Source organism: Capsicum annuum, chromosome 1 (genome assembly GCF_002878395.1).
Source record: "Capsicum annuum cultivar UCD-10X-F1 chromosome 1, UCD10Xv1.1, whole genome shotgun sequence".
Taxonomy (NCBI): Eukaryota; Viridiplantae; Streptophyta; class Magnoliopsida; order Solanales; family Solanaceae; genus Capsicum; species Capsicum annuum.
Genome location: NC_061111.1, coordinates 12,778,515 through 12,792,082, shown reverse-complemented (window position 1 = coordinate 12,792,082; position 13,568 = coordinate 12,778,515). Strand labels below are relative to the sequence as shown.

The 13,568-nt window shown below is 33.1% G+C and overlaps 1 protein-coding gene across 2 annotated transcripts; it reads right to left on the bottom strand.

Moving 5' to 3' along the window:
- Nucleotides 1–6,142: 6,142 nt before the first annotated feature.
- LOC107868359 lies at nucleotides 6,143–10,200 on the bottom strand. Of its 2 annotated transcripts, XM_047394034.1 has the most exons (4): nucleotides 9,894–10,189; nucleotides 9,625–9,718; nucleotides 8,034–8,144; nucleotides 6,143–6,882 (listed from the first exon to the last, which is right to left on the bottom strand). In XM_047394034.1, the coding sequence occupies exons 1-4, from the start codon at nucleotides 9,947–9,949 to the stop codon at nucleotides 6,634–6,636; spliced, it is 510 nt and encodes a 169-aa protein (XP_047249990.1). In that variant the 5' UTR covers nucleotides 9,950–10,189; the 3' UTR covers nucleotides 6,143–6,633. The 2 variants fall into 2 exon arrangements, with proteins under 2 accessions (XP_047249990.1, XP_016570526.1); XM_016715040.2 differs by lacking the exon at nucleotides 9,625–9,718 and having other exon boundaries at nucleotides 9,894–10,200.
- Between the last annotated feature and the right edge of the window lie 3,368 nt (nucleotides 10,201–13,568).

Here is a 13,568-nt window from a genome sequence, read left to right as displayed (position 1 = left end):
TTGTGGGTTATTTTGAAATCTTCCAAACTTTCTTAAACCATAATTAAGTAATTGTCACCTCTACTCAATTATTAAGACTTGTGTCACCTACACCTCATTTTAAAACTCTTTTGTCACCTGTGGCCCAAACCCCCTAGTAACTATGCCCCCCTCATTTTATTTTATTTTTGAATGTGTATACAATAGCTTTATCAATAACTCATGAATAACTAGATACTATATATAAAGTAGCCTATGAATAACTAACATGAATAAATAATTTATCACAAGATTAAAATCAAAAGAAAAAAGTGGTGGGAGCTACTGTGAAGAAGTCTTCTCCCTTCGTTATCTTTATGTATGCTTGAAATAAAATTTCAATGGATAGCAATTTGATTTTTCATCTCTACAAATAAAGATGGAATAAGATAAGGAATCTTTCCTTTCTTTCGTATACACTAGTGAAATTGGTTCACGCTTCGCGCGATCATAACACTCTTATTTAATTATGACATTTTTTTTATTGAATATATAAATTAAATTTTTTTAGTCCTCAAATTTAAATGGATTAAATATTTGTTACAAAATAAAGAAACAAAAAACAGAAATATTGCATCATATATAAACTCATTACTTATCTATTTTTGTTCTACAGAATAATTTAAGTTATTTTGAAAGAATTAATTCAAATGTATGACGAAGAACATTGTTGCTCTTAGCTGGTTCGGGCTTATGCAAAGATTATTTATGCTTATGTGTTGTATTTATTTTTGAGACTTCTATTTGTCCATAGGTTAGGATGAATAAAAAATTCAATAAAGCAAAAATTCTCAAAAGAAGAATAGAAAATGAGAAGTGCAAATATTAATCATAGAGAAATTATACACTACCTTATCGATTTTTGTATATATAATATTTTTAAAAATATATCTATAAATTCAAGAAAAGGATGTCACTCTGAGTTAATTAACATTTCTAATGAATCGTTTTAGCACTACTAATATAAGATAAACAACATAATCCACTTCAATTCCATCTTCACGCTATACCAATTCTAAATAACTATTTACATTATTCACACATTTAATTTTTTGTCATTTTTATTAAAGTGCATAAATATTATTTTTTCATATGAAAAAAGCTTAACATATATAGAATATTATTAGTGATATCACTCCTTTCCCTTTTTGTTCTCATTCATCCCTCCTCTCTTCCTCTTGCTCACACCATTATAGCCATATATTTTTATTTTTATTTTAAAATTTGTTGTATTGGTTAATCCTTACAGCATGTCATATATAGTATTTTTACTTTTCATTTTTTCAATTAAATTAAATTCTCGATCATTTACTCTGTAAATGAGTGTCACACTTGTTATATATTGAATTAATCAAATAAATATTACATTTATTATATATTGAATTCCTTTAGCAGATTATAAGAAAACATAAATAGTAGGTTGGCTACTGACTTTTGGATTTTTTTAATGAAAATAGGTTGTTCTTATATTGTTGAGGAAATTAAAGAATTTTTTTTTATTTTTTAAAGTTTTTTTAAGTACATATGGCACATAAAATAGAATTAACAGAGGCCACAACCAATCATTCTTAGTATTTGTTATGTGTGTTTATTGCTATATTTATTTTTAGGCTTTTAGAGTACACTATGTAAAATTGAATTTAAAATGTAAAGTAATATGAAAAAAGACAAATAGGAAAGTTGATCATAAAGAGATGTCATATCACCTTATCTATACAAACTTGATATGTATTTATAAATTTATTCGATACACTATATATGTCGATACAATAGATAAATGAAAAGTTTAATAAAATGAACAAGTATATACATGAAAAATATAACTTCTTCATGCACAACAAAATTTCTTTATGTGTATTTAAGGCGAAGTTAGACTTTCAGTTATGTTTTCGACTAAATGCAGTAACTTTGATCCAAACCCTATTATCTTAAGAAATAAATTTTTGAACTTGTAAACTTCAAATCTTGATTCTGCTTCTGTACTATCTCAAAAGATGGCAGACATAATTACAATATTTTGATGACAGACATAATTACAATTGTAAAATGCCCATAAGATATCATACGAAAGAAATAAATACATTTAATTATTGGATCAATACAATTGCAAATAAAAATGAAAAGCAGAAAAAGAATAACATGAATGTTTATACCTTTCATTAATTTTCATTAGCTTCTTTCTTTTTCACGAAAAATAGAACGTTTCTTCCTTTTTCTTTTTTTTCTTTTTTTTTTAGGAGGGGGGGCAACTTAACTACCAACCTTTCCATTGTGATTCTTGTTGGTACTCTATTTGACACAGTTTATATGCAAGCACCACCACTCTTCCTTCTTTATTAACTATCGAAAATGAAAAAACAAGAGTTATAAGAAACTGTACAATTAAGAATTAAAGTTTCTCATTTAATTAAGTAATTATCTAATTAATTTTGAATTTATTTTTCAAATAAGATAAAAAAGAAATAAAAATTCAAAAAAAGAGAAAAAATTGTAATAGAAAGAAGTTTAAGAAGCCTCCAAGTTCTATTAGAATTGTAATAGAAATATTTAGTGCAGAGGATTTACTAATTGTGACTTTTGATGTTTTGTTTATTAACGGAAATTTAAGGCACAAAGAATTTAATAGTTGTGACTTTTGGTTTTTTTTTTAATTATTATTTAAGCACATAAATAACAATTTAAAAAGGCAAAACTCAAAGAAAATAGATAAATACAAAAGCTGATCATTGAGGCATGCCACATCCGCATGCCTCTAATCATATGATATATAGAGAGAGAGAGATATTTATAATTGTAACGGAGTATTATATGTTGTTTGTATTTATTGTTTTTTCAGAAAAGGGTCAGAAATACCCTTCAAGTATTGAAAATGGGTCAAGAATACCCTTCGTTTATCTATTGGGTCAAAAATACCCTTTCATCCACCTTTTTGGGTCAAATATACCCTTATAACTAACGAAATTTTTTTAAACCATAATTAGAAATTCTATCAAACACGTGGCACCTTTCTATTGGTTGTAAATTAAATTAATTAAAATAGTAAATTAAATTCGAATTCAATTAAAATGTCGACCCATGGAGAGTTTGCGTGGCGCTATTAATATACTTGAAGGGTATTCTTGACCCAATAGCCCATTCCGTTGTTTTTTTAATCTTTCACAAGTCAGTCGGTCATAAAAATCAAGTAGGTAACAATATTTTGTGAGGATTACTTATCAATTGACTAATTTTATATTGATTGGCAACCTATCACATTTCACCTTCTTTATTCAAATTTAACATCGACAATGTGACTATGTGAGTAAGTTTATATGGATAAAGTTATGACTAAATTTACTGGTGAATTTAGGATTTAGGTATCGTGGGTATTCGAACGGTTCGAACACACATATTGATACCTAAAACTTTAAGCTTTCACTTGAAAATCAAAATGTCTAACTATCTTCTTGATTTTAGAGATGTTTTTTTTCACCATATACTAATTTTTATATATTTTTTATACATTGATATTTTTCTATATTAGATTTAATGGGTGTCAGAACATTAAATATTTGCAGCGGTCTGCCCGGAGGTAAACAAGTAGGAACGGTCAAGGGGATTAAAAGACAAGTTTTGTATTAGGAATAACCTCAACAACAAGATGTTTCTTTTCTAGTGGATTAATCGAGCATCGTTTGACTCATAACATTTTTCTTTTTATGAAAAAGAAAAATGACTAGAGCTTATTTATATCCACAATATATTTTCCATTTGAGTATGTAAGAAATTAAAAGGATACAATAACAATAACAATACCATACTCTACAAGTAAAGTTTGACAAAAGTATTTTCAACAGAAAATCGACTCAAATAAAACATATTTTGCATAGATAAGATATAGAAGGAAAGGCCAATTAGAGACAATTTCTCTCCAATAAAACTCTTTTATTTGAGTGTATGTTAGTGATGGTCCATGGACATGAAGACGACCAAGAAAAACCTTGTTTTTGATAATAAAAGAGGACAAATACAATTGGAACTGTATTTTGGCTGATATTACTTATATATTATTGATTTAGTCTATGCACCTTCTATTATTTTTTTATTTTTGGGGGTAAGAAGGGTTACCATTCTTGGAATTCTTTGTTGACAATGTAGAAGATTGAAATTTTTGGGATCATGAGTCTTTGTTTAGAATTAAAAAGATTTTTACCAATCCCAACCCAACATGCACAGACAAAAATCTTAATTATGATGGGAAAATTTGTACTTTTAATCCCTGAAATATTAATAAACCCTGACTCTGGCCCCTATGATACTCAATTAGGAGTCATTTGATACGCTGTATAAGATGAGATATTATTATCTTTAGTTGGCAGTATAAATTTATCTTGAATAAATATATATAGTTAAACAAACACAGTAATCCTAGGCTTAATCCTTAAATATCCCACCTTGCCCTTCTAAAATGGAATTATCTTATTCCATCCATCTCATAGGTGAAATAATTAGTCCAAAAATTGTATCTTAGGATTATCAATCACATGATAATTTAGTCCATGTACCAGACTAGCTAGGTATACTTAGCCTGGAATAGGAACTTAAAACACCAAAATAACAAGTATAAATAACATAAATATCAATCCTTTTAGAAGTAATTACACGCTCTCCTATTTTTTTAATTATTTTACTCTCTCCCTATTAATATACATATCATAATCGACATATACATAACATTCTGTGTATATATTGAAATTTTTGTAATATGTTTAGGAAGTTGAGATTTTTTATAATATTAAATATATAAATTGTGTATTTGTGTAATTTTTATAAATAACAAAACAAAGAAATTACTATTAGAAACTTCTTTATTTGGGCAGCTTTGGTTTAGTCCATGATTTTCCAAAGTGGCACTTTCAAGGCAGGCCATTTTGTTAAAAGCAGATCTCCACGTCCACGGGGAAATTACCATTTTTTTAGTTTGGGCACATCATTTAAGAAACTATTCATTTTAAAAGACAAAATATTGTGAGTTATTGAAAACTGAGCTGGTTACGGCAACCCCCGAAAGACAGAGACTGTGACAGAGATTGTGGTCTCTCCAAAAAAATATTTTAATGAATTTATCCTTAATAAATATCTTGAAAAAGATGTAGCTCTTCATCAGTATAATTTCTTGGTTATGTAAAATTCCTTTTAATTAAAAAAAAAGGTAAAATTGAAAGAACATAATTAATTTCTTCATAATTATCTAAAACAACCAATTATTCAAGAACAAAACAAAAAAACTAAAGAACCTCTAAATAACGGGGGGAGTTTAACATTGAAGTCTAATCCAACAATTTTGAAAAATGAAAAGGGGAAAGACATAGGGATTGCTTTCAAGAGATAGAGATGAGATAGCTCTCACTCACCAATTCTTAATCTTGCTTTTGAAAACCTGTGATATTAAAAATTTTATGAAATTAAATTTTCAATTACAAAGGCTAAAATTGGCCATTTGGGTAAGTCTTAAGTCTTTCCATCTAAAAGGAATCAGCGCTGAAAGTTTGACACATAGCAATGACTTACTCCTTTTCATTCTCTTTCTTTCGTTTTATTGTCACAATTTACTTTTTAAACATTCTTTCTTATGGAGGGAAGCATTGAAGTAACTGATAGAGTTGTTGCAATGTGATTAGGAGATCACGAATGTAAGCTTTGAAAACAGCCTCTTACAGAAATATAAGACAGGACTGCATATAATAAATCCTTGCAGGCCAACCCTTTCCGGGATCCTATACATAGCGAAAGTTTTAATGCACCGAAATACCCAAAACACTCTTTTCTTATACTAAAAACTTGAGGTCTGGTTTTCTCTAGTTAATGATCAGAGCTATGCCTAGGATATTATCAATTTGATTCATCCAAGGAAATATCTAGTGCCTAGTGCAAGACTCCTTTGTCCTATTCTCTTTTGAAGTTCCCAACAACAGCAAATCCTGTGTAGTCCTATACGCAGTATGCCGTGAAAGCAGAGTGTATGCAGACCTTATCCTACTTTGTAGAGGTAGGGAGGAAGTTTTCGAAAATCCTTAGCTCAAGTAACACTCCTCAGATCAATTAAAAGAATATCACGGAAGTAAAGAGGACAGAGAAAATAATAAGGCCTTCAACCAAGATGATTTCAATTAGAAGAAACTACAAAATCCACATAATGAAACTAATCATCCCAAGAATATTTTTACAGGAACAGAACACCTCAACATAAAACTTCCTACAGGAACAAAGTAAACATCTCAAAATCAAAACTGGCATGTGTTAATAAAATGAATGAGGAGGGCCTGCAGGAGCGGAGTTACAAGGCTGTCTACGAGTTTGGAACCCAGTAGCTTTGATCTACACCTCGTATTGCTGCTTAAAAATTCACTCAAATATGTATAGATAATTTATCAAGAACCCATAAGCTGTCTTTTCTAGAATTCAGAACTCATAAACTCAAAATCTTATATCCGCATCTGGAGACTTGTCATTCTTTATTGTTACAAACTCATCAGATGCTTAGGACAGTACCTGATTCCTCTTTCTTGCATTGCCAAAATAATGTCGTTCAGTGAAGCAAACCATATGAACTCGCACAGTACCAATTTAATGAACTTAGTTCTCTACAAAATTATCTTTCTTCTGATTAAGTGTCTCAGTGGATGCTTTCTCTTGGACATGTTTGTTTGTGTTTAGCATTCGCATGTTTTTCTGTTTCTCTGCTTGAGCCATCTCGAGAATTGCTTGCCTCTGCATAGCCTCAATCAGCTCATCTTTTCTTTTCTCATCTCCCTTAAGTTGCATTTTCACTACTTCCTCTGCTTGCTGGTCTAATGGCTTGAAATACTCATTTATAGCCATCTCCTGAAAATATTCAACCATTACAATCATCAATCAAGAAAGAAAATCTTACAATAACACAGGAAGCATTTACTATAAGTCACAGAAAAGCCACGAGTCACAGAAGATTGAAGCCAACCCTACTTTGCATTCAAGCACAATTAAGGTCCTCCTAACACCATGAGACAACAAGTGATTGTAACTTAACAGATAAGACGGGTATGAATTGGGAACAATACTGACGACACTCATGAGCCACTTGGCTCATTTGCAAGGCCCCTCCCTTTTTTCCTCCGCCTCTCCCAGTTTTAGAGCTATACTCAACGTCAGAGTATCAAGTACCGAGTGATTTAGTCCTAGAAAACATGTTTTCAACCCCATTCTGAGCCTGCCAGTTGAACTGGGAAACTCCGAGGCAGATAAGTAACGTCTGCTCCAAACTAGAGGGAAATCAACTTTGCCTATGAAGATAACTACTTTGACTAGAGAAGTTAACAAATTGCCAGTCCACTGAAAGAATGGGACGACGAAGAGTCCAGAAAAGGAGAAGGATTCACGGAAACAGGAATAAAGAGAACAAAAACACTTCTTTGTTACAAGTAGGTGGGAGTGTAAATTGTGTCTAAAGGATTCTTTCTTGGAATTAACCATATGACCAAATACTAAAAAGTGATGGCAAAGCAATTATAATAAACACGAGTCTAAGAGAGAAGTAAATTGATATCAGCAGATAACTTGGTTCTTCTCTACTGCAAACTGAAGCAAAAGCACGGGATCCATCTCAATGAAGCAACCTACTTCACTTTGCAGCCCGTCTGAAACAGACTTGACATCTTCTTCTCTCCCACTGGCAAATCAACCTAGTATAAACTTTTCTGACAGGTCAATTCAAACTAATATAAGCCAATGCTACTTTATACCATTTCAAATTTGAACTGACATCTAATCACCTTTCATTGTTCACCTTTTCTTTATATATTGAACAATTACCCCTACATCACACTTATTTACCACACTCAATATGGTAAGCTATTCACCCATTTTAATCCAAAAAATACATCATCGACAGTTTGACCATTTTTCAAGTGTTATAATCAGGACGATTAAGGCGATTGGCAACATGCTTCACAATTACGAAACAATAGAAATAAGAATCAAGAAAATTGTGAGCTTACGGTATCTTCTAGCTTCTTATTTAAAGCTTGCATCTCTTCCACCATGCGCCTGACTTCTGATAAAATCACCTGCTCAGGCATCTTCCTTACTTCTTCCTTCCTTTGTTCCGCCTGATCAGACACACGGTTACACAGAGAAATAAATCAGAAAAAGGGTCTAGAACAAAAACACGTGGCATAAAAACCAATCTACCAAATAATATTCAAAGACTCCAATTTGTCAAATTTCTTTCCAATAAATCATCAAGGACTAGTCTAGTTGCTTGCCACCGGCTCCTATAGCGCTTCTTATATACTTTCCAAGTGGAACTGGAACCAAGCCTAGATGATACAACCTTAGGAGAACCACATCCCAAAAGCTAGCTAGTGAAGTGGAAGAGCTCAGGGCCATATAAGCCCCACATCATTTCCTCCTTTAACTGATGTCGGACTCAAGTTTGATTCCTTGCAATAATATCATAACAAATCACCACGCACTGCATTCGTCCTCCTCAACGGCTGTGGGTTAGACATTGCTAGCCCTGGCCAAACATTGGCATATCATCATCACCATCCTAGGCACAATGTTCGGTGGGCACGGAGGCTGATGGGTGGCTCTGATACCTTGATTCAACCTTAGGAGAACCATACCGCAAAAGTTAGCTGCGAAGGTGGGAGCCCAAGGTTATATAAGCCCAACATCAGTTCCCATTTAATCGGTGTGGGACTCAAGTCTCATTCCTTGCAATAATATCATAACACCAACATCATCAGGGGCCATCCAAAAGAAGCTTAAATTAGAAAATATGACCTTCAACCAAAGGCCTATCAGGATTTTATAAAGTGGTGCAGACTACAAATGCACACATTACTCTCTTTGTACATGTATGGACTTAATAAAATACATACCTTATGAAAATTTCCGACAGAAATATAATTCGACTTGCAAAAAGCAGAGTCATATGTACCCTCTCCTGAGCATCCCCATCACCCCCACCGCCACTGGCCACCCCCTACGCCACGCGCACTAATAAAACAAAATGATCCCAAGATGCTCAAGAGAAAAGGAAGCTTATGATGGTGTATTAATTATGCATCAATCAAGTCTTTAACCTAGAGATGACAGGCTCTACCCAATATATCCTAGAGTTATTTTTTTCCCCATATAACCATGGTGTCTAGGCCAACTTTCATGCACCTCGACTAAATCCACGATATCAGCCACCTCCCACTAGCAACACGTACCTCTAAATAATAAACATCTATTGGAAAACATCCAAGCAGAATAACCACAAATCTCAGGCAACGGATAAAGAAAAGATCCAATGGCTACATTCAATGATTTAAAATTGATTGTTCCAGTGCCAAATAAAGCTAGTGCAGACAAGATTGAAGCTTTAATATGCCACCAAGTAGAAAAAATGGAACTCAAGATTAAGAAGCCATATAATCCCAAAGCTAATTAGAAATCATATTAATTTCTTCTCCCCAATTTAAAAAAAAAAAAAAAAATGCCTCTCTACCTCCCCGGGTACGCCTAACAATCACGAGGTCTTATATTCAAATACCAGCAGAGAAAAAAATCTGTCCTAGCTTTGATAGATAGAGTTACCTGACACCCGTTGTTCTTGGGAGGTGGCAGGTATCTTGTGTAATTAGTCAGAGGTTTGCGTACACTCTGCCCTCCCCAGACCCCACTTGTGAAACTACACCGAATATTTTGTTGTCAATGAAAAGAAAAAAATGAATCATTTTTGCCCTTTTGCAATCTAACTCAATACAGTTGACTTACAATAAGAATAACTCTACAAATTTCTTTTCCAATTAAAAGAATTGGTTATTACAACGCAACAAAAGGTTAAAAAGGGGATGAAGAAGAACCTCTTGGAGACGTTGTTGAAGCTGTAATCGATAAGATCGAATTCTACGTTCTTCATAACCTGAGAGAACCCTAATATAGAACATTGCTTTTCTCCCGAATTCTAGAAGCTTCTTCATTGATTAACCAAATTGGAAGCTTCACTTAGCTGAATAATAATTGTTCTACTAATTTGAAGAAGAAAGAAAGTTAGTACATCCTCCCTGGGTTTATTGTGACATGGGTCATTTAACCGGGTCAGGCTGCTCCGCAAATATGATCCCTTTCCCTCTTAATTTTTCCGTTTTTATTTATTCACAACATATGCTTGTTTTCTTTTATTCTTTTAAATCTGCTTTGATATATTCTATTTGAGTCGAAAAATTTCAAAAATAATTTTTCCATGTTAATGAGATATTAATAAAATCTCGGTATATTTTAGATTTTCAAACTCCACTTATATAAAACGTAATTAAGTATATTATTATTGTTGGTTTTATAGATACTATATTTATCAGACTAATTCACTCGCACATGGTATTCATTGATCTCGAGGCATATGATAAAGTCCCCACAAAGATTTTGTAGAGTTGTTTGGAGTCTAGAGATATGCCCGTAACATACACTAGGTTAATTCAGGACATTTACAATGAAGCGAAGACGTGTGTAAAAACGATAGTAGTAGATTCGAAGCACTTTCCTATTTTGATAGGGTTGCATTAGGGAACGTATCTTAGCTCATTTTTATTTGCGCTGGTGATAATTGTTTTGACGCAGTGTATTCAAGTAGACTTGCCTTGGTGTATCTTATTTGCTAACGATATTGTACTAATTGACGAGATCCGAGAAGGAGTTAGTGATAAGTTGAAGGTTTGGCGACAAGATCCTAGGGTATAAGGGTTTAGTCTAAGCAGGACTAAGACGGGATACTTAGAATGTAAATTCAATAATTCAATGCATAAGATAAGACTGACATGGTATTGAAGCTAGATTCTCAAACTATTCGAAAAAGATAGTTTCAAGTATCTTGGGTCAATGATTCGGTGAATAGAGAGATTGCCGAGGATGTCACACATCGTATTGGTGTAAAATGGTTGAAGTGAAGGCTCGCTTCGAAATTCTTGTGTGATAAAAAGGTATCTCCTAAGCTTAAAAGTAAATTCTACAGAGTGACAGTCCAACCGGCTATATTATATGAGGTGAAGTGTTGGGCAGTTAAAAACTCCTACATCTAAAAGTTGAAGGTGGTGGAAATGAGGATTTTGAGGTGGGTGTACTGACTTACTAAGAGAGATAGAGTTAGTAATGAGGTTGTTCATGAGAAGGTGAGAGTGATTTCGGTGAAAGACAAGATGTGAAAAGTGAGGTTGTGATGGTTCAGCTATGTGATGAGGAGGTGCATGGATGTTGCAATACGGAGGTGCAAGAGGCTGGCTATTGATGATTTTAGCGGGGTAAAAATAGGTCAAAGAAATATTGAAGAGAGGTAACTAGGCATGACATGCAACGGTTGCAGCTTACAAAGGACATAACCCTTGATAGGGAGGTATGGAAAATGCGAACTAGGATAGAGATTTAGAGGGTAGGAGTGTCAGTAATAGTAGGAGGAATGCTTTGTTTATATTTGTGCCTATAATTTCTTGTAGTTTCTTGTTAGTGTTCTGATGATGTTTGTGATCTCGAATAGATAGTTAGTATTGCTCTGTCGGTGTTTTGTTTCTTTTATTATCTAGCGATGTGTTATTTCATTTTGTTGTTTATTTTTATGTTTTTTGTTTGTCATACTGTTATCTGTCCTGCACCAAGGATTTATCAGGAATCACCTCTCTACTTCATCTGAGGTAGTGATATGAACTGCATATACTTTACCCTTTTCGAATGTTAGGAATATACCGAATGAGTTATTGTTGTCGTTCAATGTAGAAGAAGTGGGTAAGTTAATTCATCCTAAAAGAAATAGTAATTTCAAAATAAGATTGTTTATGAGAAATAGTAATGAGTTTCTTCTAATAGTTAAAAAAATGATGTGCTAATTCGAAATAACCATTTTGATGTCTTGAGGTGTCACAACCCAAAAATTCGAGACCGCGATGGCACCTATCCCACCTTTCGTGATAGGTAAGCCAAAAACCCAATTTCAAGAACAACATAACAAACTCATAAAAGCGAAAGAAATAGGAATAGATTCAATCCCGAATAATCTCATAAATAGATAAATAGACTAGCAAAGTCAATTAGTAGATGATCCCAGGTCTGGAAGTCACTAATATAAGCCACTAAAATATAGAGCCAAAAGAAAATTCGAGTCTTTCAAAATGCGAAAAATGCATAAGAATAAAGCTGAAGGAGATTTCAGTAGTCACTGAAGCTAGTAGCAGCTGCCTCGAATCTCCGATGATGCTAGCAATGAAGGAACCACAAAAAATTCAATATTCAGAAGTCGTCGGATCTGTACCTACACGTAGGGTGCAGAAAAAGTAAGAGTGAGTACGAAACCACGTGTATTGAGCAAGCATCGTCGACCGATCCTAATTTAAAGTGGTGACGAGTGACACCACATAAAACATTTAAACACCAACATACAACCTGCGCTCAGGAAGACCACATTAATCAAACAGAATAGTCCAGTTTAACAATCATAAAAATATCATAACATAATCCAAGAATTCCTCAATCAGATAAAATAAATAATACATATACAATAATCACAAGGTCACAATCCACTTTAACCATTCTAAAGCAAATAATTCGATGCAATGCAAAATGTATATATTGTGCAGGCGTGCACTCCGATCCCATAAATATATATAATATACTGTGCAGGCGTGCACTCCGATCCCATAAATATATATAATATACTGTGCAGGCGTGCACTCCGACCCCATAAATATATATAATATATTGTGCAGACGTACACTTTGATCCCACAAATATATAATGTACTGTGCAGGCGTGCACTCCGACCCCATAAATATATATAATATACTTTGTAATGCAATGCATGATATGCAAGTATCATCATTAGCTAACTTTTTCAATAGTTACCATAATAAATCAGTCCAGCAGGTTAACAAATAAGGAAAACAGTTTAAACATACAATTTACTGATTTTATCCCTTCAAATAACACCGATACCCGCATAGATGCTCGTCACAATCATCTACACGGGACCCCCAATTCCCATAACACATAACTAACAAATATTCAAGTAAGCACGTTGAAAAAGAGTCTAAGGAAAGTCTCAACTTACTTCAAACCGAAGCCAAACGTCAATTTACAAACTTTCCCTTTCGTAACGTCTCTGAACGGTCAAAATCTGTTCAAACGTGTAATCTCAAAATCTGAGGTCCACGACACAGGCGGTCAAGCCTAATACTAACCATGAAAACGGTACTCAGAATATAACTATATAAGCATCATTAAGTTACAATTAACTAATAATATAACCTATCTAATATATACATTAAGTCATTAATGTTGCAGTACCATCTAATAACAATAGCAAAGTTAGTATAAGGGTGAACAATACATCCTATAATTTTTTTTAAAATCATTCACTGGAAATTATTACTACCGTTTTCCCACAATTTCCTTCTTTTTAAATTTTTCCAACCCAACCAATATTAGGAGTACGTGCAATACATATAAGCAGAATATGAAAATATTGCCAAACTAGTGTATTTAACTACATGATAAAT